This window comes from Protopterus annectens, chromosome 9.part0 (genome assembly GCF_019279795.1).
Source record: "Protopterus annectens isolate FY-2018-M chromosome 9.part0, PAN1.0, whole genome shotgun sequence".
Lineage (NCBI taxonomy): Eukaryota > Metazoa > Chordata > Ceratodontiformes > Protopteridae > Protopterus > Protopterus annectens.
The window spans coordinates 453392536-453417321 of NC_056743.1; the positions used below are offsets into that span (position 1 = coordinate 453392536).

Genomic DNA, 24786 nt, shown 5'->3' on the forward strand with positions numbered 1-24786 from the left:
CAGACTTTTTCCATTAGTATATGTCCTGATTTTTGTTTTGTCTGTGTGAGCACAGGTAACAATGGAGAAAGGAAGATCTCTGTTGCTATAATCTCGCTAGATTATACGTTTAACATAGTGAGATAGAAGAGATCTCGCTATGTTAAACTTGTTTAACATAGTGAGATAGAAGAGATCTCACTATGTTAAACTTGTTTAACACAGTGAGATAGCTTTAGAAAAGGGAATAGAGATCTTCCTTTCTCTGTTGTTTTTTAAAGCTATCTCACTATGTTAAACTTGTTTAACATAGCGAGATAGCTTTAAAAAAGCAACAGAAATCTTCCTTTCTCCATTGCTTCCTGTACACAGCTCTGATGTACTGTGTAAGCATGAGAATACAAGTTCCATACGCATGCACAGTGCCATCAGAAAAAGCCCCAGGATAGCGGAAAACCACAGAAGGACACCATGGAGGTATTATACAAAGACATTATTTAAGAAAGTAAGTATTATTTTTCTTAAATAATGTCATTGTGTAATAGCAATAACCCACGTCTGGGTGTGGGTAATGCTAGATTTACCCATGGTTGTCTTTGTTTGGTCACTTGGCTTTTGACCTCATGACCAAACCACACCAAACAATGGGTAAATCTAGCATTACCCACACCCAGACGTGGGTTATTGCTTAACTAAACTACTGGTACAGAAGTGTGTGTTGAACAGGGTTTGTACAGTACTGAGTTTCAAGGATGTGTCCACAGTGTACCCTACTGGAAAAGAACAGAAATGTATATTAACTATATACCTGTGCAAATGTATGTTTTAATAGTAGAAACTGAAACATACAGAGTTAACTTGCAAAAACTTCAAGAAAATAAGTTGAAATTATACTACTTTACAATTGTGCTATAAAAGTTAGTTTCAATACAGCAAGGAGACAGGATGTCTCAAACAAGGGTGCCTTCTGCATTGTTTTGAAAGTGTTTTATTGTTTTATGACTTTCAGTTCTGAGCAAACATCTGAGAGATATGTATTTTTAACACAGAGATGTGAAATTCTGTTAGTTTCTGGTTTAGCTTGGGAACTTAAGTCAGGTGACAAAAAGTGATGTCATCCAAGCTAACCCAGCAGTAATATTTGATGTTAATTTAAGAACTCTCTCAGAAGGAGACTGGGCATTTTGTATTTTGTCTTGGACCTAGCAAGAACATCCACTCATTATAACCATTTGCACTTGTCTTGCTAATAGTTGGTAACTAGGGTACAGTAATTTATTTTAGATATAGTTAGGAATATAGTAAAGATTAGCTTATATGTATGTTTTCTGTATTTATTTGAGACTGTCTTGCAATGTTGTTTTAAAATATTTCCTGTGATTTTGAACTCTGAAGTAACTGTGTTTGTGTACTGAGTATTGTCTTTAAACCTTTTTAATTGTGGCCAGTTTCTTTAGAGATATTTAAGCTTTTAGAGTAATGGCATATCTATTTGATGACACTGTGCAGGCCACTCCTAATAGCCTGACACTTAGTCAAAACTACCATATGGATTAATGGTAACATTACACAGTAGGATTGGACACCCTTTGTTAAGGGCCTAGAGTAGCTGATAAGAGTGGTTGGTAGCAGTGATAACTACCTTATAGTCTGGGTAGAAGGGGGCATAGCTAGTAAACCTGTGCCAGCCTTTCCCATGTGTGTGTATGTTTGCATATAAATCAAATCTCAAAGTGTGTGTGTGTGTGTGTGTGTGTGCGTGTGTGTGTGTGTGTGTCAGCTGCTTGGGCAGGGACATGAAGCACTGGTTGGACAGAGAGGATGCTGGAGGTTTTGGCTTGACTACTCAGCTGAAATCTCAACCCTATAGCTGTGCCAGTGGGGAGTCTTATTGGGGATCTGGAGAAAGAGGGAGAAACCAGCCCCAGACTGACTGTGATTTCTGTGTTCTCTTAAGGGAAATTGCACTTTACTGTGTTTGTACTTGTCTTCTTCCCAGAGTGTACGTCCCTTAGCTGTTGCCAGTCATGAGGATTGAGGCTTTTTAATTACTGGGCTAGTGCAGGGGTGTCACACCCACCATACAGCACTTTTGGCCATGTTCAACTGACTAACACAAAAGTGGTGGCAGAGAACCACTATACACCAGGGATTACTTTTCCAAAGTGCCACAACAGCACCAAAGGCAGTACGGGGATGGGAGGATACACTAGCACCAGGGATTACTTTGTAAAGTGCTTTTATGGCACTAACTGTAGCATGGGGGTAAGGGGAGTGGGGGTAATATGGGAGGGCCGATGGGATAGGCTACGGGCAGGTACCAGGACTGTGGTGTGTGTGTATATGTATGTATATGTGTGTATGTGTGTGTGTGTGTGTGTGTGTGTGTGTGTGTGTGTGTGTGTGTGTCTTTGATCATGTTTGTGTACTGGCATGTATGACTTGAGTGACTGTGGGATACCACTACTGCAACATACAGATCAGCCATGATCTTCACTTCATGGTTGTTACTGTGATTCAAGGAAAATGCAGATTAGTCACTTATGTGTTCTTACCTTGTCATGGCTAATATATTTCTAAACTGCAAATGGGCACATCGTTGGAGAAAAGCCTTTGTAGCACAAGCCGCACGACTTGTTCTAAGATCTTCAATGAATTCCTGGGAATGCAGTGCATGAGCCAATACACAGAGTACAAAAAGAGTTAATAAGAATTAATGTAAGAGTGTTGGTACTCATTCAGGCTTTAAGAAACAATTGCATCCATTTGCTTTGGTCAGATGCATTTTCTAGGAGCTGCATGAAGGATACAAGTTATAAGAACCTCTGACAGCATCTGCAAGAGAGTTCCAGGCAGCTACTTTGATCAGTTTTTATTTATTTATTTTTACATTTGTTAACTGGGTAAGCACACTGGTCAGAAGACACGGGCCATATGGGCAACACTGAACCTAATGGATGCTACACAATGTTAGTTCACAATATAGTACAATATATATATATATATATACATATATATATATATATATATATATATATATATATATACAGAAGCATGATAACATGATGTGCAGAAACGTCAACATGGACATCATCGACATCAAATCTTCAAAGCACATACACTTCAATCCACAAAATTATTGAAAAAAAAAACACACTAAACTATTGTTGTTGGGGGCGGGGGGGCAAGAACCCCTGCACGGTTCTATATTATAATCGTGAAAGCTGACTTTTGCGAATTCGTGTTCATTGACACACAAACGTCGAAGAACAAGAACAGTGAAGTACCTAAAAAGCAAAATGGAAAACGCATTCCCAGAAGTAACAGCACCATACAGGTAAGGTAAACCTAACTGTACAAACCTTACCTAAAACACTTTTTCAAACGTTTTTGCAGGGGGGCAAACCCCCATGCACCCCCCACACACACCCTACTTAAATATGCCAACTCCGAGACTGCACTACAGTGGAGAAAAGGATTAATTTCCTCCTCCTCATGATCACCCTGCTGGCCATGAAAATCCGTTTGGCATTCTCCATTTCGCTTTTTTGGTACTTCGCTGTTTTTGTTCTTTGACATTTATGTGTCAATGAACATGTATTCGTGAAAGACAGCTTTCGCTATTCTGATATAGACCCCCCCCGCACACCCCATGTGGGGTGTTAACCCCCATAATCCTGTTAATTATATGTTTAGCAACTCTGAGATTGCTCTACAGTGGAGAAAGGGCAAACTCCCCAATCCCCGCTGTACCACAATCTCAGCGTGAGAAAGTTAGTAAGATTCAACCAACTGATTTTTGATCAGTTGTACTGGTTATCTCACCATTGATGAAAGGACACATTTAATGGCTTTCTTACCAATGAGGAAAGGACACATTTGATGGAACATCATGTGACAACAGTGCCATAGATGCATACAATGGCTTCTTCTATTAAAGGAAAACATTGGGATACAATTTACAAATGCTGAACATGTCTGTACTTTTCTTCACGATCCTACTAAAATAATTGAGCATTGCAGCATTAATAAGCTATTAATTCATCACTATTTCTCAGACAGCATTGTATCATACTGTACCAGTTTTGAGTACTTGCACCCTGGAAAAGCTTGCAGCTGTCTGTAAAACTCTGACATCAAGATGGCTACTCTTAGTAGTTTTCTTAGTTTCATTCCCCAGATTGACATCAGCCTGACAGTATTTGCATTCTAATGAAAAAATGCAAAGAGCCATCCATTATGTGATGTCACAGCTCCATAGTCCTTTCCATACCCATAAGGTGTTAAAAAAAACAGCTTCATTACGTGAGGAACTCCTTTTCTTTGCTGGTGTTGCCTGCAGAATGTATTTTGCTGTTGGACATTAAGAAACAACTTCCCTTTGTCAAACTGTATCTCTTCTTGTATTGCACTACCATTTCTTAAATGGTGAGCTTTAAAACTGTTTTGTCTGCATCATAAATTCTACGGTAGGCTTTGCATCAGCTACTCCATTCTTTTCAGGTTTTTCATATTTGATTGAGCTTGCATCTCACAGTGGTGCTGCTTCATCGTGTTAATACAGATGATTGCTTTCTGCTACAAATGTGTTCTGCTACCAGACCTTCTAATTTCATGCATGTGTGAGCCGTGGTCTACTCTTTTCCACTTTTTTAACATCACTTGTTTATTTGTTTGGCTGGGATTTTTTTCAAATGAAAACACAAAGCATATGATATAACCATTTAATAGGTCCTGCACAAGCACAAAGCATGTGTAGCAGTCTTAATTGTCAGTGAAAGCAGTATACAGTTTAAAGCTGCTTCTGAAACATTTTGCCATGGCATCAAGTAAACAATATGCAACTTTTTTGTCATTATTTTTATTTTTTTCTTGGGTCAATAACCTTACACAGCAAATTGGCAACTTTGTACATTTGAAAGGCAGTCACAAAGCTATAAAGAGCTTCTTGAATAGTTCCATGTTGTTCTGTATCCTTTTCAAGTGAAATATAAAATAGCCTTTGTTTCTTTCCTTAATAATTCTAGGTGAGTATTTCTGCATGCAATTTTTTGTGCCTTTGGACCTTTATTGCCATGTGTTTGCAATGACAAATTCTGATATTGGCTACCACGCACAAGTTTTTTTTAGCACCAGTTCCCTTTCTCATGGATATAGCAAAGATTTAGAGTTTGTGCAAGAAAACAATTCCTTAGGCACTGCAAGATTCTTTTTTCCTCATATTCAGCTGGAAAACTAGAAAGATAATCTAATGTTGTTGGTGGCAAATATTTCATTCTCATTTTTCAGCAACTACTGAGGGACTCATTGGGGGCATATTTCATTTTGGTGCTTTTTTCTTCATATTTCACCTGGAAAATTAGAAAGATAATATTGTTGGTAAAAAATGTTTCATTTTGTTGCTTGCGCAACTACTGAGGGACTCGTTTGGGGGGGGGTACTTCAGTCGGTTTTTATACAACTACTAAGGGACACAGTGGATGGAAATATTTCATTTTGGAGATTGTGCATACCTGGACAGACTACTGAAGGGGTCATTGCAGAAAATGTTTTCATTTGTTGCTTGTGCATAGTGGAACAGACTACTGGAGTGGTAGCCTTGGGAAATGTTTTAATTTGGTTTCTCTGCATACATGAACATACTACTGAAGTGTTCACTTGGGGAAATGTTTAATTTTGGTTCTTGTGTGTACTTGGAGAGACTGCTGACTGAATCGCTTAGGGAAATGGTTCATTTTGGTGCTTGTGTATACTTGGCCAGTGAAGTGGTAGCTTGGGGTAATTTATGATTTCTGGCTTGGAGGGGGGATGCTTCATTTGATGCTTGTCTGACTACTGTGGGGCTGATTGTGTGAGAATGTTACATATTGCTGCTTGTGTGTACTTGGACAGACTACTAAAGGGTCATTGTTTGAAATATTTTAATTTGTGTCAAGTCAGAAATGTTTTCATTTGGTGCTTGTACTTGCGTGGGCGTAATGCTGAAATGTTCACTTAGGGAAATGTTTCATTTTGATGCTTGTGCGACTGCTGAGGGGCTTGTTGGGTAGGGGAATGTTTCATTGTGAGTGATTGCTAATCACTGGATGAGCTGGATGGTAAAAGAGAGCTTGAGGAACTGAACTGGTGAATGTCTGCTTATTTCAGACATCTCTGAGGGAAAAGAGCCTTTTCACTCTTGATATAGATAGATGAAACAGTGAAGGATGTGGCAAAGAAATTAATAAAAGCATATTGAAGGAATACGTCACTGTAACACCATGCTGCGAGGGGAAGTAAAACAGAGTAGGAGGTGCAGTAGACAAGCACCAGGATTTAGCAATAGTAAACTGAGATGGAAGTGGTTTCCTTTAGAAAGATGAGACACAAGGTCCAGATGGACTATTGCCAGAGTCCCCTGGAATCTAACCAGTCTGCTGGTGCATCCTGTGATGAAATCTCTTCACAGATTTCAGGCTAGTGCAGAAGAACTGGAAGATGGCAGATCACTGACTGTAGTATCCTTGTACAAAGGAAAAGTACTAAACAACGGGCCTATTAACCTAACAACAGTGGTAGCAAAAGGTATGGAGACCATCATCAGGGAAAGGCTGACTGCTTTCTTAGAGGATATCACTCTCCTGGAAAACAACCAGCAGGACTCATAGACTGAGAAAATTGCCAGAAAACTTCACCCTGTGCCATTTTAACAGTAGAAAAGGAGTAGGTGTATTCTGTCTGAACTTCAGTAAAACATTTAATCTGATGTTGTTAAACCTCTTCCCGTTCATCACTGATGGGTTCGGTTCCGATCCCTCGGACCAGTGTCAACCTAATACCAAGCTCGCGTACACCAAAAACTCTCGAGCTAAGCTGCTACCCACAGTACCCTTCTCCCTGTTACACCAGATCTCGTTTGCCGCATAGCCATATAGCAGTGTTTCACCGAGCTCTCAAGCTAAGTGTTATATTTTATTGATAATTGTGTATTTTTTGAACTTTTTTTTCCTTATCTCACTCTCTTATCCTTATTTTATCTAACTAGCTCTACCCATTGGGTATTTCTTATACCATCATTGGTACGCCCTCTCCTTACCCTTGTGGTATCTCTTGATACCATCATTGGTATCTTCTTTCTATTTCTTCTTCCTTCTTTCTTTTTAGGTACTAGTAGTGTGTGTGTATTTTGAGTGTGTATGGAAATATCTGACAAAAAAGGGACATCGAGGTTTAAACATTGCACCTCTTGCAATGGTAAACTCCCTAACAGCGACTCGCAACAATGACTGTGTTTATTGTCTGGGGGTTTCTCACCTCTCTGTTAAACCTCCTTGCCAGATTTGACAAAGTTTTAGTCAGCGGACGCTGAACGAAAGGAAAAACAAATTCATTTTGATAGGCCTTTTAGTTTCTCCTTTCTCAGAAGCCCTTTCTGTGTCGGAGGTCTCAACCCCTCCAGTGAAGGACAAGAAATGTCCCCATTCAGATTCCTCTTCACCTGCAGGTGATAAGGGCAAGTCTCACAAACATAAGGCCCACAAATCCTCATCGGAGCATAGAACTGCTTCATTGATTCCGACTATGACTACTGCTTCTGTTCCGAGCTCTACTGCAGTTGCCACATTGACCGAAGTCATGGACATTACAGGATTTTTGACATCAGTGCCACCTTCAGCACCAACCTCTATGGCACTGATCCTGCCTTCCGTGTCAGCTACAGCTCTGACCTTACCTTCAACAATAGCTACGGCACTGACTTCACCTTTTAATGCACCAAAATGGTTTCGACCCACGCATTTCCTTTGAAGCCGATAACTTCGACTCCAAGTGCCTCCTTTTTCTACTCCACTGATTCTTTTACTACCTGTCTCCAAATTAGAGACTACGGTACTACTAGCTCAGACACCACGGACCAGATACTCCTCTTCATTGGATCCATTCCTAGGTCAGATGTACAGCCCCTTTCTGGACTGACCCGACTCCCCTTCAGGAGTGTCCACGAGGTCCACAAGGAGTCTTTCCAAATTCGATGTGGTGCACCTGTTGGATCAGCTGTTGATAGCCAGAGGGATAAAAAAATGTTCCTAAGACTCACTCCCCTTTGGGGTTTGGATCTATCTTTCCCAGGACTCCAGTGTATTCTCCTCTTCGGATACATCGGTTCTGAAGCCCATTGCCCCGACGTCCTTTGTTGAAACCCGTTCCTCAGCACTGATAGTGACTCTCACTGAGGCTTCAAGGCCACCCCTTTGGGTTTCAGTTCCATCGGAACTGTCTCTTCCTCAGACTCATGGTTGGGGGGGGTGGAGTCCTCGATCCTGAGCATGGTTCTGAGTGTTTTATCGGTTCTGTCCTCGGATCTGGGGGATAACATCTGCCCTGACCTTGCTTGAGGCTCCATCCCTGGGAGCAGATCTGGCAGAGCGGGGTGTGACCCAGGTTCCGAGGTTGTCCTTCTCAGTTCTGGGTTCCCATTTCTCTTCGGGTGGGCCTGCTTTTCGGGTACTGGAGAGGGTACTTGCTTCAGGAAGCACTCTTCCAACATTAGAACTTCACCCTGCTCCCTCTGAGCTACAGTTGCCATGGGCCCACCTCCCCAGGACACCAAGAGCAGAAGTCTCAGGAAACCCCAGTTCAGGGTACCCATCCTTCCGAGTCTTCCTCAGATATTCCCAATGAAGTGCCTCCTCGGAGGAAGTTGTGTAAGAGGAAACATATTGACTCTCCTGAAGAGTCTTTGACAGAGGATACGGACTACAGTAATGGGGAGGGATCGCCACGGTCACTCTCTGATGATGTCTCCTTCAGAGCATCCTGGAAATATTGAAGCAGGGGTGACTAGAATCCCTCTAACCCTTCCTCGGAGGAGTCAGTCTTCCTGCAGGCTTTTCACTCTCAGCCTTCTACCTCTTGGGTGACCCCACCTGTCGAGTTAGTCCAGCTCATCATTCCACGTGTGTGGCAGAATCCTGGCTCTATTGAGGCCATTCCTCTGAGACCAGATAAGATTCTTTACCCCCCGGAGGAGCACCCCCACTGGTCCAAAGGCTTGCCAGTTAATGCTATGGTGGTGGCGGCGGCCAGTAAAAAGGATCTAGCGGAAAAAGTCCTACTGTTCACCTGCCCAACAGAGAGTCCCGGGCTGTGGACAGACTGGGAAAGTGAGTTTTTTCCTTCAGCGACCTTTGCTGTCAGGTCCCTTAACTACTTGGCACATTTCACGAGTCTCCAAAGAGATTTGATTACCGAACTTTCTGGAGCCTTCGCAGGTCAAGTTTCTGATGGGGCACGAGACAAGGTTGCCTCTCAACTCGCCACCCTTGAATCTATCTCCAATTCGTCCATGAAGTTGCTCTCCCACGCATTCGAAGGGGTGGCTAGAGCTATGGGTGCAGGCATAGTCATGAGGCGTCATGCCTGGATGCGCATCTGTGACCTCGCGGACTCCTTTAAGTCCTCCTTTTTTGAAAGTCCCTATTGAACCATCTTCCTTATTTGGCTCTAAAGTAAAGGACACACTGGCCAGGTGCGAGCAGGATGGAAAGACTTTGTCTGCCATTGGCCTATGTTTTTTCAAGCCCCAACGTTCTTTTTCCAGGAACCAGAGGAGTGGGAAAATCTGGCACAAGAAATCTCAAGGTCCTTTCCGTAATGCACGTGGCGAGGATTCCCTAGAGGCAAAGGGGGTTCCAGTGGTGGAAAATGCCCCTTTAGGGGGAGAGGGGCTCCCTGAAACCAAGACTCCAGGGATTCTTTCTCTCGGCGGTCTTATCAATGCTCCTGAAGCGCTGCCTGATTGATTTCCTCTGGAAGCAGTCGGGGCTTATTTTTCTCTGCACCAAATGGCCTAGCGCTCTATCTCAAATGATCAATGGGTGCAGAGGATAATCTCCAGTGGTTACTCCATCTCTCTATCCTCCCATTCAAAACCTTTGAAAAACCTTCCTGATGTTCCACCCAATCAAATGGAAGAAGTGGCTGTAGAGATATGAAAGCTGTGTCAACAAAAGAGTCATCCAACCAGTCCCTCCAGACCAATGTTGATCCGGTTTTTACTCAAGATTCTTTTTGGTGCCAAAAAGATCAGGGACTGGAAACCCATTCTGGATTTCAGCCATTTAAACAAATCAGTGGTTCAAACCAAATTCCGCATGGTCACTATCCAATCCAGTCTCTATTTTTTTATGGGAGGATGTTTGGATGTGCTCAATAGACCTCCGGGATGCGTATTACCACATCAAAATGGACAAACGCTCCAGGAGTCTCCTTCGCTTCTGGCTAGGAGCCAATCATTACCAGTTCCAAGCCATGCCATTTAGTCTCTCGATGGCCCCCAGAGTGTTCACGAAATGTCTGGCAGTGGTCACAGCTCATCTGAGACTTCAAGGATTCCAGGTGTTTCCATATTTCGATGATTGGATCCTTTCCGTCCCAGCCAAGCGTCTTCTGACCATGGCCCTCCATTACACACACTCACTAGCAGAGTCCCTAGGCATCACTGTACATTGGGAGAAATCCAGCTTACAACCTACCCAACAGCTGGAATTTATAGGGGCAGTTTTCAATACTCGAACATGCCTGGTATCTCTACCGGCTCACAGACTTCAGAGGTTAAGATTGCAAGTACGGGTGATACTCTGTCAAAGAAAGGTGCCAGCAAGGGAAGTTCTCCAGGCTCTGGGGTCCATGGCTGCAGTGATTCCGATAGTTCCTCTGGCAAGATTACATATGAGATTGTTACAATGGCTCCTATTGTCCCAATGGTTGGCAAATCTTCACCCCCTAAACTCACAAATCCTCATAACCAACTCTTGCAAGCAAGATCTCCTCTGGTGGATGAGGCCAGATGCAGACCTTTGGTGTCGCCCTTTTCATACTCCTCAACCCAATGCCACTGTGACCACTGACGCTTCCCTGATAGGGGGGGCATTTTCAGGGAAAGACAGTCCAAGGCACATGGTCGAGCTTAGAGGCCAATCTGCATATCAATGTTCTGAAGTTAAGAGCGATGCTGTTGGCATTGCAGACATTACATCCGCTCCTTTCATCGGTAACGATTGTGATTCAGTTAGACAATATGTCAGTAGTCTGGTACATAAACAAACAAGGAGGAACCAAATCCTACCCCCTGTGTCGAGAGGCCATGAGAATTTGGCACTGGGTGATAGTTTCCATCCACTTTCTTATAGCAATACATATCCCAGGGAGTTCCAGCGTGATTGCGGACAGGCTGAGCAGATGCATTCTCCTTCCACATGAGAGGTCTCTCAGTCCACAAGTGACAGCAGAAGTTTTCAGCCAAAGGGGCCAGCCTTGCTGCGATCTCTTCACCTCCCCTTCAAACAACAAATGCAGCAGCTTTTTTGCCTTTTTTTTCCTCCAGGAGGCAGACCCCGAGAGATGCACTGACTCACGATTGGCCCATGGGTCTCCTCTGTGCTTATTCTCCAATTCCCTTGCTACCCCAATTTTTAAAGAAAGCAATTTGGTTGAGATGCAAGGTGATCCTCACTGCCCCATTCTGGCCTCTTCAAGTGTGGTTCCTCTTCCTCTGGCCTCACCTGTTACAACCTCCATGGATCCTGGGCACTCGTCTAGACTTAATTTTTCACCCCCAAGGGTTAACTCTCCCAAATCTGTCCACTCTCAAGCTGGCAGCTTGGTTTCTCCACTTCCATTAGTCGCCAGGCAGGAAACCCTTTCCTCACCTGTTCACAGTGATATTCTGGCCTCCCATAAGTCATCCACCACAAAACTTTACAGAGATAAATGGAAAAGGTTTGCTCTTTGGTTTAAAGAACTGATGCTAGATCCCTTCTCAGCTCCGATCTCTGTCATACTCCAATACCTTTTTGAGTTTTTTGAGAATGGAGCATCAGCTTCTACCATACGAGTCCATTTAGCAGCTATTTCTAATTTTCATAACGGATTAGAGGGCACTCCACTTATCTCCACCTGCCTATGTAAGACCTTTCTCAAAGGAGTGTTTCATAGCAGACCTCCAATCAGGCATCCGTTAGAGGCATGGAATCTCTCCCTAGTACTACAGTCACCTTCTTTACCCCCTTTTGAGCCTGCTGCAAAATTTGATCTCAAATTCCTATTATGGCAATCTCTATTTTTGGTAGCTGTCACGTCAGCAAGATGGATATCAGAATTACAAGCCTTATGCATCAAGAGACCGTACTTAATATTTCATAAAGACAGAGTATCACTACGTACTAATCCATCTTTTCTCCCCAAAGTGATTTCTGATTTCTGTGTGAATCAATCCATTGAACTCCCAGTGTTTTTCCCAAGTTATTCCAATAAAGGAGAATACTGTCTACACTCATTGGATGTACATAGGCAACTGCGTTTTTACTTAGACAGGACTAAATCTATCCACAAGTCAGATCAACTTTTCATTTCTTTCTCTGGTCCAAAAATAGGATATGCTGTATCAAAAGTCACTTTATCAAAGTGGCTCACAGATTGTATTGCTTTTTATATTTATGTACAAATGAGCCTAAACCTCACAATATCAAAGCACATTCAACTAGAGCTGTATCAACTTCTGTTACTTTTCACTCCAGAGCTTCTATGGACGACATTTGTGCAGTAGCCATTTGGGCTAAACCTTACAGTTTCATCAAACATTACAAGTTGGATACGGTCTCCAGGGGAAGCGCGGCCTTCAGCTCAATGGTGCTCAGGAATGTTCTTCCATAAGGGCCACCCAGGTTTCTCAGGTAGCTTGGGATTCTGTCCCATCAGTGATGAATGGGAAGAAGATTAACAACATTAGATAAAGAAGTTATATCTTACCATAACGTTCCGTGTTGTTGCTCTTCTTCCATTCATCACATCCCACCCTCCGTCCCCCACCAAAGGCTCCTGGTGGATCTCATGAGTCCTTGTGGTGTTCTCAGGGTTTTTGGGCAGAAATGGCCTCTGCCTTACTTCTATATGTCTTATGCAAACTTGATCTGTGGGAACAGGGAGAAGGGCATTGTGGTTAGCAGCTTAGCTCGAGAGTTATTGGTGTATGCGAGCTTGGTATTAGGCCAACACTGTTCCGAGGGATTGGAACCGAACCCATCAGTGATGAATGGAAGACGATCAACAACGCAGATGGAACGTTATGGTAAGACACAACTTTTTTTTTCTGCCCTGCACAAGCAGGGTTTGGTGGGAGGATCAAGAAACTGTATTTCTGTGTGAATGAATGCAAGGACACAGAGAACTGAAGTGAGATGGGCAGTATCTTAAATAAGGACAGTGACTAGTGGGTAGACAGGGGTCACTTCTGGTTCTAGCAGCCTTCATCGTTTTTGATTCAGACTTACCTGAGGGATCATAAGGTGCAGAAGAAGAGTATTAAGAAAAAGTCTAAGGAAGGATTTTGAATATTTGACTAACTGGTCTAAACGCTGGCAGTTGATGTTTGGCTGTAGGCAAATACTAAACATCAGACTTGGGCTAAAGCAACATTGGTGTGAATTATCATGTGAGGAGGTGATCTGATGGCAACAGAACAGGAAAAATATCTAAGAGTGTTGTTCACATGTAGATTAGAGCACCAGGAACAGAGTGCGAGGAGAGTGGAAGCAGTGAGAGGAGTTTTAGGGTGTATCTTTAGGGGGTTAAACTCCAGTATCAAGGAAGTCTTGCTCCTGGTCTACTGAACCCTGTTCAAACCAGGTCTGAGAGTTGTGTGAAGCTCTGGAGGAACATCAGGCTGGGAGATAGAGTCTAGAAGAAAACCACCAGAAAGGTGCACAAGATGGAGGAGAAAGAATATGACTAGTGACTAGAAGATTTAGAGCTTTTCTCACTAGAGAATAGAAATGTCAGGGCGGGAGCTGTGAACAGGTTATTTTGAAAATAAAGGCTAAAGAATGAAGGAGAAACCACCGAGATAAGGTTGTAGAGGCAGTCTGTTCATTGGATGTGCAAAGTAACTTCTTCATGTGGAGAATTGTGCACTCATGGCATGGACTTCCTGAAGAGGTAGAGGATAGGAATCCATAGTGGAATTCCAGGGTGTTTGAGACAGTGGAAAAGGAGCAAGAAGGCTGGTAGGGATGGAATAGGGATAGACTGATGTATGCTTTGAAAGTGTAGACTAGATTAGATTATTATGTCTGTCTGCTATCAGGCAAATATAATGTAATGTAATGATCTTACATTCTATGATAAACTTTCTGAGGACATAAGACTGAAACTGAAGGTGAGTCATAGTATAAAATTTGCTTCACTATGCAGACAGCATTGTGTTCTATTAACCTCCAACTGGGTACTAAAGCAATATATTAATCGAACAACAAACCACTCTGTCATGGGATATGATGCAGAAATCAATGCCGAGCTACTCTGTGCATATTCTAGGAATAAGGTTGAGATATTTAAAAAAATTAAGTGAAGGCAATCCATAAATGAAAGACTTTGCAATGTTGATTGATTGATTTGACACAAAGCACTTACAGCACTATGACAGATGGTGCTTAAATTTAAGAGAACTTATAGTGCTTAAATTTAAAAGAGAACTTAAAATCCTTAAAGAACAATGACGTCTAATATATTTGTGTGTGTGTGTGTGTGTGTGTGTGTGTGTGTGTGTGTGTGTGTGTGTGTGTGTGTGTGTGTGTGTTTATATGATTTATGCAAGGCACTTTATTTTCATGTTTTGTCTCTGCAGTTACCGCAGCAATGTTGAGTCACAAGTTTCTCAAACTTTCTTCTTTTCCATACTCTTACTATGACATTTACTAACTAGAAGCTGATGGAATGTCTTTCATTTGGCATTTAAAGTTTTTTCATACATCAGTTGCACAGACAAAACAACGAGCACATTATATACTGCTCTTTATAATGCTTGTAGAGTGACTCCCGTGTGCACAGTGGCTAAAGTCCTTAGTCAGCACATCTGTGAGAAATCTGTAGCAGCTGATATTCATTCCTTTATTCTCTGATGCCTGCTGTAGCGAGTTCAGAGTCGCACAGGATTTGGAGATTATCCTGGTAATCAGTTCGAGCAAGGTGGGAAAACTAATCCTGAAGAAAGTGTCACTCAACTGCATGACACAAAGACGCACACAATATGCTGCCTGCTGGCAACTTGGAGAATGTACAATTCACTTGTAAAATGTATTTGGAATTTGGGGAAAACTGTCATACCTATCAGAAGCCTGTAGGGGCAAAGGCAGAAGATACATAGTCAAGATATATAGCTCATCAGAGAGTGGGTGAACTTGTGAATCACCGTGCCACTGAACTGCCTGTGATGGCTACTATTACAGTACAAAAAAAAACAGGTATATCCCATTGGCTAGCATTATATACCATCATAATTTCGTCATCTGTAGACTACCTTCCTTTCTATTTTATTACAGATTTAAACTACCCAACCTAAGGAGTACGTTTTCTATCGCAGCCTGAAATTTAAAAAAAAATTCAAACGTTAAACTGGCATGCAAATTGTTTTTCTACCACACCTTTAATCTGAAAATAAAAGTGGATGGTACATGTGTGTGATAAAATGACAAAAGACCTGTTTTTACCACAAGCTCTCAGTTGATCACTAAAATTCTTCTCCCTTCCCACCTAATTTACACTGTCTGTTTCAAAACTTCCCTTCTATCACCTCTGATCACTAACATTATTGTTAGAACAAACACTAAACTTGTATAAACACTTTATGACTTGTACTTTTAATTATATTCTCTGTATTACTTTTGACTTTATCTAAATTTTAACATTTGTGTTTTAAATGTATACTCCCTGATTTTGTATTTGTATTTTAAATTGTATTTTTATGCTTTTGCATACTGTATATTCCATACTGTACTTATGTTATATTCTGTTAACTGCTTTTGGAGCTTTTCTCCCTGGGCCTCCACTGAAAATGGGCTCTGCTTGGCCCAGTGGACTTCCTCAGTCATCAAACTGGAAATAAATAAATAAATAAATACATAAATAATCAGCAGTGGATTAAAAAGGTAGCAGAAAAAAAGTAAAGAATACTTTCTGGAAGTCACTTCTGAGTTAAGAATATTTGTAAAACTAGAATTTGCATTTTGTTTTCTTTAATACTGCAGAATATGTTTCTAAGAGAATTCCTTGCAGTAACATTTCAATCTCCCTCTTTTTTTACCTTAGAAAGGGTTTACTGCCTTACACATGGCTGCCAAATATGGGAAAGTGGATGTAGCAAAGGTCCTGCTGGAGAAAGATGCCCATCCCAATGCTGCTGGAAAGGTAAGCTGAGCACAGGTCATGGAACTTGACCCTAAAGTACAGCCTATTAATATCTTCTGTAAAATCAGCAAGACCATGGTATCTGCTGCTTTTGTAGTATGGGGCTCTGAGAGGCCCATATGGTTAAGATATGCTATTCCCATCAGCTGTTTATTTTCTACTGCATTAAGGCTGCAGAGCTGCTAAAACTCATTTCCACAGTTAGACCCATGTGGTGCTGTGGTTAATGTAAGTCAAATATTTGTGCATTGGTGTTTAGACTTCTCTGAGTATAAGCATGTTTTTTAATGAACCCACAGAGCAACAGACATACAAAATAAGAATGTGTAATATTTTTATATTGGTACCTAACTTGTGAATTGAAAGTCTGCAAATGCCTGGTCAGATATTTTACTCCAGCTTTAAATGCTAGAAATATTTTATTGTATGTCTTAGGAGCGTGACACCATCTCACATTGGCACTGTCTCATTGGCTTTTCTTTGATTCATTGTAAACAATAAGACATATAGTGGGGGTTACTAGTTTTTTGTTCACACTCATGCAGCTTTGTCATTCTGTGGTCAAATCATTAATTTCAGTATTAATTTATTTAATTTCTGATGTTAATCTTTGTACTTTTTGTGTTTTTTTAGAATGGCCTTACCCCTCTACATGTAGCAGTACATCACAGCAACCTGGATGTGGTGAAGTTACTACTAGCAAAAGGAAGTTCTCCTCATAACACAGCTCGGGTAAAGTTTGGACTAGAAGCTTGTGTATTTAAGCAATTGTTTTTGTAAGACCTACTAGATATGAAGTGTGGATTTTAGTGGCAAATTGGGGACTTTGGTTAAGTAACTTTTACAAGAGTGTAAGATGTGGGGATTGAAGACACACACGAATGTAAGATGTGGGGATTGAACACACATCTTTAGGTTGTAATACATTTATAGTATATTACTTTAACCATTAAGCAGTTTCTTCAGCATGTTAAAGTCTCACACAGTAATCACTCATAATTGCTAGTTATTATCCTCTGTACATTATCCTGGAATGGTAAAAAGAAATGTTCTGCTTCTTAGCAGTAGAGCAGGACTTTAGAGAGAAAGAGTCATGTATTTTACACAATATGATTAACATTACTTGTTTCTGATGCTTTCATATCTGTTTACTATTTTACTTGACCAAACAGTTCAGAACAATACTTCTCCCCTCCTCCCTGATTCTTCATTCTTGTCATCCCAGTGCCCCTATCCATTGCCAGGTGTAGTTGCTTCTCCTTCCTCTCTGGGACTTCTCCAAGAGAGCTGGGAACAGTGCTGATCTTAAGGCATCCAGGGTTGTGGTGACATATCTATTTAGTATATAGAATAGGCAGAATTACTTCAGTTAAGTAAAATATTTTATGATGCAGGAAAAAGCAGGACTGCCAAAAGAAAACCTATACACATATGGTAAAAAATATTACTCTGTGTATTTTTGTGTGTGCGTTTGCTTATTTGTTTTATTTTGTTACCAAGAAGATCTGACTGGGTCATGCAAGACCCCTTATTAGTGGAGTCCTAGGGAAAATGCTCCAAAAACATTTAGTGAGAAAGAAAACTTATAAAGCTATTATTGCAGAGCCTTTATTAAGTACAGTGATGACAGATTCAGCATAGATTAAGTGTCTAGGTTTGTGTGGTAAGTAGTAATTATCAATGAAAGAACGAATGAATGAATGAAAGAAGTAATTAAGGTACGACGATTGTGCAAGAAGCGAAAGAGGTTAAATGTTAATGTACAAATAAAAATACTGAAATGTGTTCATATCCAGGGGATTCTGTTTACAAGTGTGTCAGGTGGGGGGTTGTATTGTTAATCTGCATGATCAGGGTTACAGGAAAAGAAGACTCTTCCCATCATCATTTATGAAAAGAGCAAAATTGTACCGTTAGTGGTGAGGGGGTTCTGATTAATCAGGAGGGGAAGTAGCGCAGGGGCAGATGTGTGTGTTTGTGAGTGAGAGGGAGAGAAATAGAGAGAGATTTATCAGACACGCTCTGTGTACCAGAAATGCCACTAAGCTGTACTACAGCTATCTAGAAGATAACCTGAAGTTCTACACTTTTGACAGTACTGTTTGATCCTTTGCATTCTATTGTAATGTTACAGACAAATGACTTCCAAACTGTTAACTGTCTGAATGCAGTACATTTACTTATTTATTTACATTTGCTTACCCAGAAATTTCAAATAGACACATCTTTTTTCAGTGGAGGCCCGGGGAGAAAAGCTCCACAGAACAATAAATGAGCAGCAGAGTACATGAAGAAGAATTGACTGTACATACAATAGCAAATAATACATACTGCAGCAAACATTAGCTATACATACAATATGAAACATAGTAATGAACAGATTTACCAATATCTAGCTAAATGCTAGGAATAAAGGAAGGATGTATATACAGATAGTACTAAGCTCAAACAGATACTGTTCTAAACTCATATACCTAAATCTTGTATACAAATATTGCACTACACTCAAGCAGATATTAATCAGAAGCTCCACACAAAGGTGGAACAAGCTAGAAGGGCCAATGGGATGGAAGGGAAAGACAGAGGAGTAAGAGAGGAGACTGAGTGAGTAGTATACATGGTAGTGAGAGGAAGCTAGGTGTAAGTCAGTTGGATATGTATTTGGAGTTGAGATGAAGTGAGGTAGTTAAGCATGTTATAACAGGTATGAGAGATTGCGTGAGGAGGAAAGGGGAGGGTAAAGGGCGAGGCAGAGCTTGCAGAGAAAGGAATGCCATGATCAGAGAGTCTGAGTTAGGGTGGCTGGGTAAAATGAGGGTTACTAGTTGGGACTGGTGCATGGGCATAACCAGAAACTTTTTAAATGAGTTTCCTAGTGCAGTCTTGATGTAATTGCAAAAAGGTACTGCGGTTTTAGAGGGGGGAGATAGTTCCATAATCTGGATATGATGCAGGAGAATAGTGCTTCTTCCACTGAGTTCTTGGGTTTGGCCACTAAAAGTAGATTTTTGCTGCTGGAGCATAGAGGTCTAGTGTAGCAGTAGTGCTGGAGAAGGTTTTGAAGGGATGGGACTTTAAGAGGATGGTTTACTAACTTTTGGGCAAGGGAGAGTTTATTCAGGTGAAGAAGTTCAAGCCAGTCAAGTTCTATAAGTAAGATACAGTGGTGGTTGCGATAAGATGCACCAGTGGCAAACAACAATTTTATTGTAGCAAGCCTTGAGCTTGTTTAGGTCTGTTTGTTTAAGGTAGGTAAGTATAACAGAGGCATAGAGTAAAGTGGAGATTAGGTGGGAATTGGCAGCAGAAGTTCTGGCTGTCTTGGTGAGGAATTATTTCTGTGCAATGCACCTAGTTTTTTGTGAACCTTTTTTATGGTAAGAGAAATGTTTGTCAAATCTGAGATTATCAATCTCAACACTAAGTAGTTTGGTATGTTCTGTTGGGGAGATGATTGTATTGTCTTTGGTTAGAATATTAAAGTCAGGAATAATTGGGTTAGATTTAGTGGGTTGGACGATAAGGAGTTTAGTCTTGCTCGGGTTGAGTAATAACTGGGCAATGGATAGCCAGCTTTCTACAGATGAAAATACTTCCTGTGTGATCTTGTGATGTTCAGATATAGTTGGGGCTAAACAGAAGAGGATGGAGTCATCTGAATACTGTATAAGAGAAGCATGCTTGGTAGCTGTGCATAGATCTAAACATTTGTTGCGACATGTTTCATGCATTTGTAAGTAGGGTAAAGTTACAGGGACTAAGGCTGTGAAGTTGTTTACAGAAAAGCAGATAAAAAAATCAGTGGAATAACTAATTTGATTTACAGCTTATATAGCAAAACATCTGTTTTATTTTATGTATTGATGAGCCAAATGAGAACGCAAAATACTATGTGATATTAATTAGTGATTAACTACAATACCAACACAGACATCCAAACTTTGTCGTGTTAGCATGGACTTTCTCTAAATGCTCACATTTTTTTCTACCCCCCCCCAAAAAAAAAATGCAGTAGGTAGATTAGTGAGTTCTACCAAGCCCATATGTATGTGCACATGTGCAGAACCAGATCATGGTCAAATGAGGCTGGAGGCAGAGCAATGGACCAGGCCCCCCTCCAGCAGTCATTCCAGTGTCCCATTACTTGGCTATCATTCCCCAATTACCATAAACACTGTTCAAACACGTCAGTGTGCATATTTTTTTCCTTCTCAACTTTTACAATGATTACAGAGATTTGAATTTAATTTAAAACTTTTACTTCACATTTTATAGCACAGATGGGGGTGGGGGTCTCAGAGCTGATGACTTTCATGGTGGCTAGCTAATTCCCGAGGTCCACACCCCAAGTGTTTCCTTTCAGTCTTTTTCTTACATTTATGTAAGATACCCAACTTCTTTTTGGAATTTAGCACTGTTTGTTTTTCTGAAATTTGATTTCAGTCAGTGTTTTTCCTGAGCCTTAAATGTTACAACAACCATGTGGCCATGGTAACCAAACACTTGGAATGGAGTGGAAGTTTGACGAGTGTACAGACTTACTAAGCTGTGTATTGGCCAATACTAAGGAAATAAAGTGGCAAGAACATGAAGGAAATTAAAGCCCTGTCTTCTCAATATGAATTTTTGCACTCGGATACCTTCCTTAATCCTTCAGCGATTCACGTGTTATAGACCATGGTAGAATCACTAGATCCTGGCATCCAGCAGTTTAAGGACCAGCTCAAGTGACTTGGAAAATCATCATCAGTGGAATCATTTGGGTGTCTTAGGCTTAAAACAGGGATCTGTGGGTCATAACATGAGAGAATTTTTACAAAAATACCTGCCAAAGGCACTTGGCTTACACTACATCATCAACACTGAGCGGGCATACAGAGTGGTTCAGTTGCTGCCATCTGAAAACCATCCTCCATGCCATTTTATTTTTCAGGCTTCTAAATGTTAGTGGAAAAGGATAAAGGAGGGCAAAACATTTATTCTTATCGACCAGATGGTATTTTTCACACTTAGTGTTGTAGTGCAGGAAGGAATATGCATATGTTCCTTATGTTACAAAAACAATATTTCAAAACAGTGTAAGAAACTTCTCTGTGCGGAAGATTTTCAGTCCATATATTTCTAGTTAATCACTGTATGTTAATCAGATTAGACAATAGTAGTAGAAGTAGCGAACTTAAACTTGTCTTAAGTCAAAACAAAACAAAACAAAAAATAATAATAGAAAATATATAATTGTACAGCATTACTAAGTATTCAAAAGTAATCCAAGCAAGGCAGGCAGTCTGTTTCCAGTTGAAAATCCTTTATTAAATACACAGACAAGTGATCCAAGTAAAACAAAAATAGAGAAATAATTTCCTCACAAGCTTTATAAATATATATATATATATATATATATATATATATATATATATATATATATATATATACTTATCAGGCATGGGCTGTAAAACAAAGTGTTATTGGTATACGTGTTAAATTCACATCCCTTCCCCCATCAGTGTGACATTCGAGTTGGTCCTGCCCTACTTAGTAGCTGTCATAATAATATATAACTCTTATGTACTTTAAATAAAATTTATAATGATGTGGAACCTCTTATTTAACCAGATTATTAAATAGATTATTAAGTCTGTGATTTTATCCAAGACAATATACTACATGGCTGGAAATATATCAACCTTAGTTCATTTGGCAATCAAAAAAAATATATAAATATATACATATACATTTTGCATGTAAAAATCAATTTCTATTTTCATGACCTATTGTTAACAAAGATCGCTTTCGTCCTTCTAGACTTCTTCAGGTCTGTGTACAAGAACCCTAAAACAATCTATAAAAATATATATATAATTGTATAATTAGTTAGTATTGTTATTACACATCATTTTGAATAAAGTGGAAAAAAGAACCAGAAAAAAATAAAAATAAGAAAAAATGTATGTATGATGATGGAAACAAAATATACACTTAAATTTCAACTGATTTAAAATGGTATTTAAAACCAATTTGTATAATAAAATAAAATAAAATACAATTAGTCATGTAAACAATGTGGCAATTTTCTAAGTTCCAGTGCACTTTTAATTGAACAGTAGTAGTTTAGTCCAGGCTTCCTAAATGAGTTCAGCTTTAATTGCCACGAGTTCATGTTTCTCCAGAATATCCGGGATGTCTCCTTCAAGATCACCCATGTCTATGAGATCCAAGGTCTGGAACTTAAAACCTGTGTGTCTTTTATGAAGAGAAATGTGTTTCGCTAGTGCATTATTTTTACATCCAGAGCGGATTTCTGACAGATGACATGAAATCCTACGCTTGAGTTTATTTACAGTCTTGCCCACATAGAATGCATCACATTCATTGCACTGTGCCCTGTAAATTACTTTTATTGTGTTGCAGTCACCCCCTACACTGGTTTTAATGATCTTCTTTAAATAAGGGCAATAAAACCTTAAATAAGGGCAATAAAACCTATCACCTTGCTGTATAAATATACAAAATGTACAATTAGTTTCACATCTTTTAGTGCTTTTCTCACATGATCTAGGTTTAAATTCAACAAAACTTCTAATGTTCCTGGCCTTCCTATAAACAAATGATGGGGCTTCACCTAAGATGTTAATCAGAAAAGGGTTTACTGTGACAATGTCCCAGTTTTCTTAAGTAATATTTTTGATACTGTGGTAATCCAAAGTGTATGTCAGGATGCAGCTATTTTTGCATTTGTTATTCTCTGTGGAATTACTTAACATTTTTCTACTGGGGAGGTTGAGTGAAGGTGCTTCAGACTTTTTTAGTTCTATAATGGGTTCCAGGATGATTTTTAACGTCTGACTTTCATAGCCTGTCACTAGAAAATCATTCTCTAAGTTGTGCAGGTTTCTCAAAAATGGTTCCATCTCTGTGGTAATTTTAGCTTATCTATAGCCTTGGGACTTCACTACATTATACTTGGTTTTTGTAGGATGTAGACTTTTACTGTGGAGTAATAAGTTAACTCTCGTTGGTTTTCTGAATAGATCAGTGGTGATTCTGTTATTGTTGGTGTCTTTGGAAATCTGCATATCTTAGAAAGTGGTTGAAGTACAGCTATGGGAAGAGGTAAACTTCAGGAAGGGGGATGTTTGATTGAGGTAAGTGATAAAATCTCCAAGCTGCAAGGTGTCACCTTCCCGCACAATAAAGTTGTCATCAATAAAACGTAAATAGCATGTGAATATGCTGCATGTAGTCTGTGTTGTTTAACACAAAGTCCTCCTCCCATTTGCCCAGGGCTATGTTAGCTATGCTGGGAGCCATGGCAGCCCCCATTGCTATACCAGTTTTTTGTTTGTAGTGTTTGCCATTGAAAGTAAAGAAATTGAAGTCCATTACAAGATTAATGAGCTTAACTTTTGCAGTTGTGCCTGTGTACCCTGATTATGTTTCTTAAAAGACTCCATAGCTGCTGTTATACAGTAATTGTGAGGGAGCACTGTGTACAAGGATTCCACATCAATAGTTAATAAAATACTGTCAGCTTCCACTGTAATGTTTTTTATTTTCTTCAAAAAATCCATTGAATCTCTTATGTATGACTTATTCTTTTCTGCTAGAGGTTTCAGCAAGTAATCAAGTAAATGGATGTGGCTTCAGTAAGGGAACCCCCACTTGCTACCACCGGTCTATAAGACGGGTCTTCTCTGTTCTTGTGTGGCTTTGGTATTCCAAAAAAGTAAGGTAAACATGGGCATGGGCTCCATAAATAATTATAAAGATTTTCAGTAATAAGTTTTTCTTCCCATAATGTGGTGACATTAGTGTTTCATAAATCATATGCTCTTTTTATGTCATCCATGGTAAATAACTCATAAAATCTGTTATCCTCCAGCATGTTCTCTCTCTTTTGGTTGTAGCTAGTGGTATCAGTCACAAGTATACCTCCTCCCTTGTCTGCCTTCATTACATGCCTGGATTTATCATTGCCTAGCTCAAGCAATGCTTTTCTTTCTCCCTGTGTTAAGTTATAAAGTTTTTTCTTAGGAGGGTTTTTAAGCAGTTTCCTGATATCCAGCTCACATTTCACTTCGAAAGCAGCTAGTGTTTGATGTAATGGTGGACAGTAGCTGCTAGGCCTTTTTATAGTTTCATCAATAGGCTTATTTTCAATGTCATTACTTTTGCCATGAAACTGTACCCTTAAGTTGAGCTTCCTCATAAACATTTTAAGGTCTGTCAGTACCTGAGCAAACTCACTCCTGCAGCTTGGTACAAAAGTTAGTCCTTTGGACAACACACTTTTTTCCTCTTCAGTCAGTACTTTAACAGAGTGGTTCCAGATAAGTGGAGCACCTGTTGTTGATGTTATTGTACCTGTTATTGTGGCTGGTTCCTCCGTCTGAGCCTGGGACCTGGGTTGTAGTCGGGGTTCCAGTCGGGATTGCCCAGGTGTTGTATTTCCCTCACACCTGTCCAGTGTTTAGTTCTCCTGTCTCCCTGGGAGTTCGTGGATAGAGTATGAGACCTCTGGAATTCCTCCTCTGCTTTCTAGAATCTCTGTGGGTTGTAGTAGTATTCCTCGCTGTGGCTGTGGTATGGGGG

General features: G+C 40.2%; 1 protein-coding gene across 3 annotated transcripts in view; it reads left to right on the forward strand.

Moving 5' to 3' along the window:
* ANK1 (ankyrin 1) overlaps positions 1-24786 on the forward strand; it is a 1899552-nt gene that overhangs the window by 868119 nt on the left and 1006647 nt on the right. For all 3 annotated transcript variants that reach the window (XM_044082993.1, XM_044082990.1, XM_044082992.1), the window contains exons 15-16: positions 16099-16197; positions 16831-16929. In XM_044082993.1, coding sequence (XP_043938928.1) covers positions 16099-16197; positions 16831-16929 — 198 coding nt within the window. The remainder of the gene's footprint in view (positions 1-16098; positions 16198-16830; positions 16930-24786) is intronic.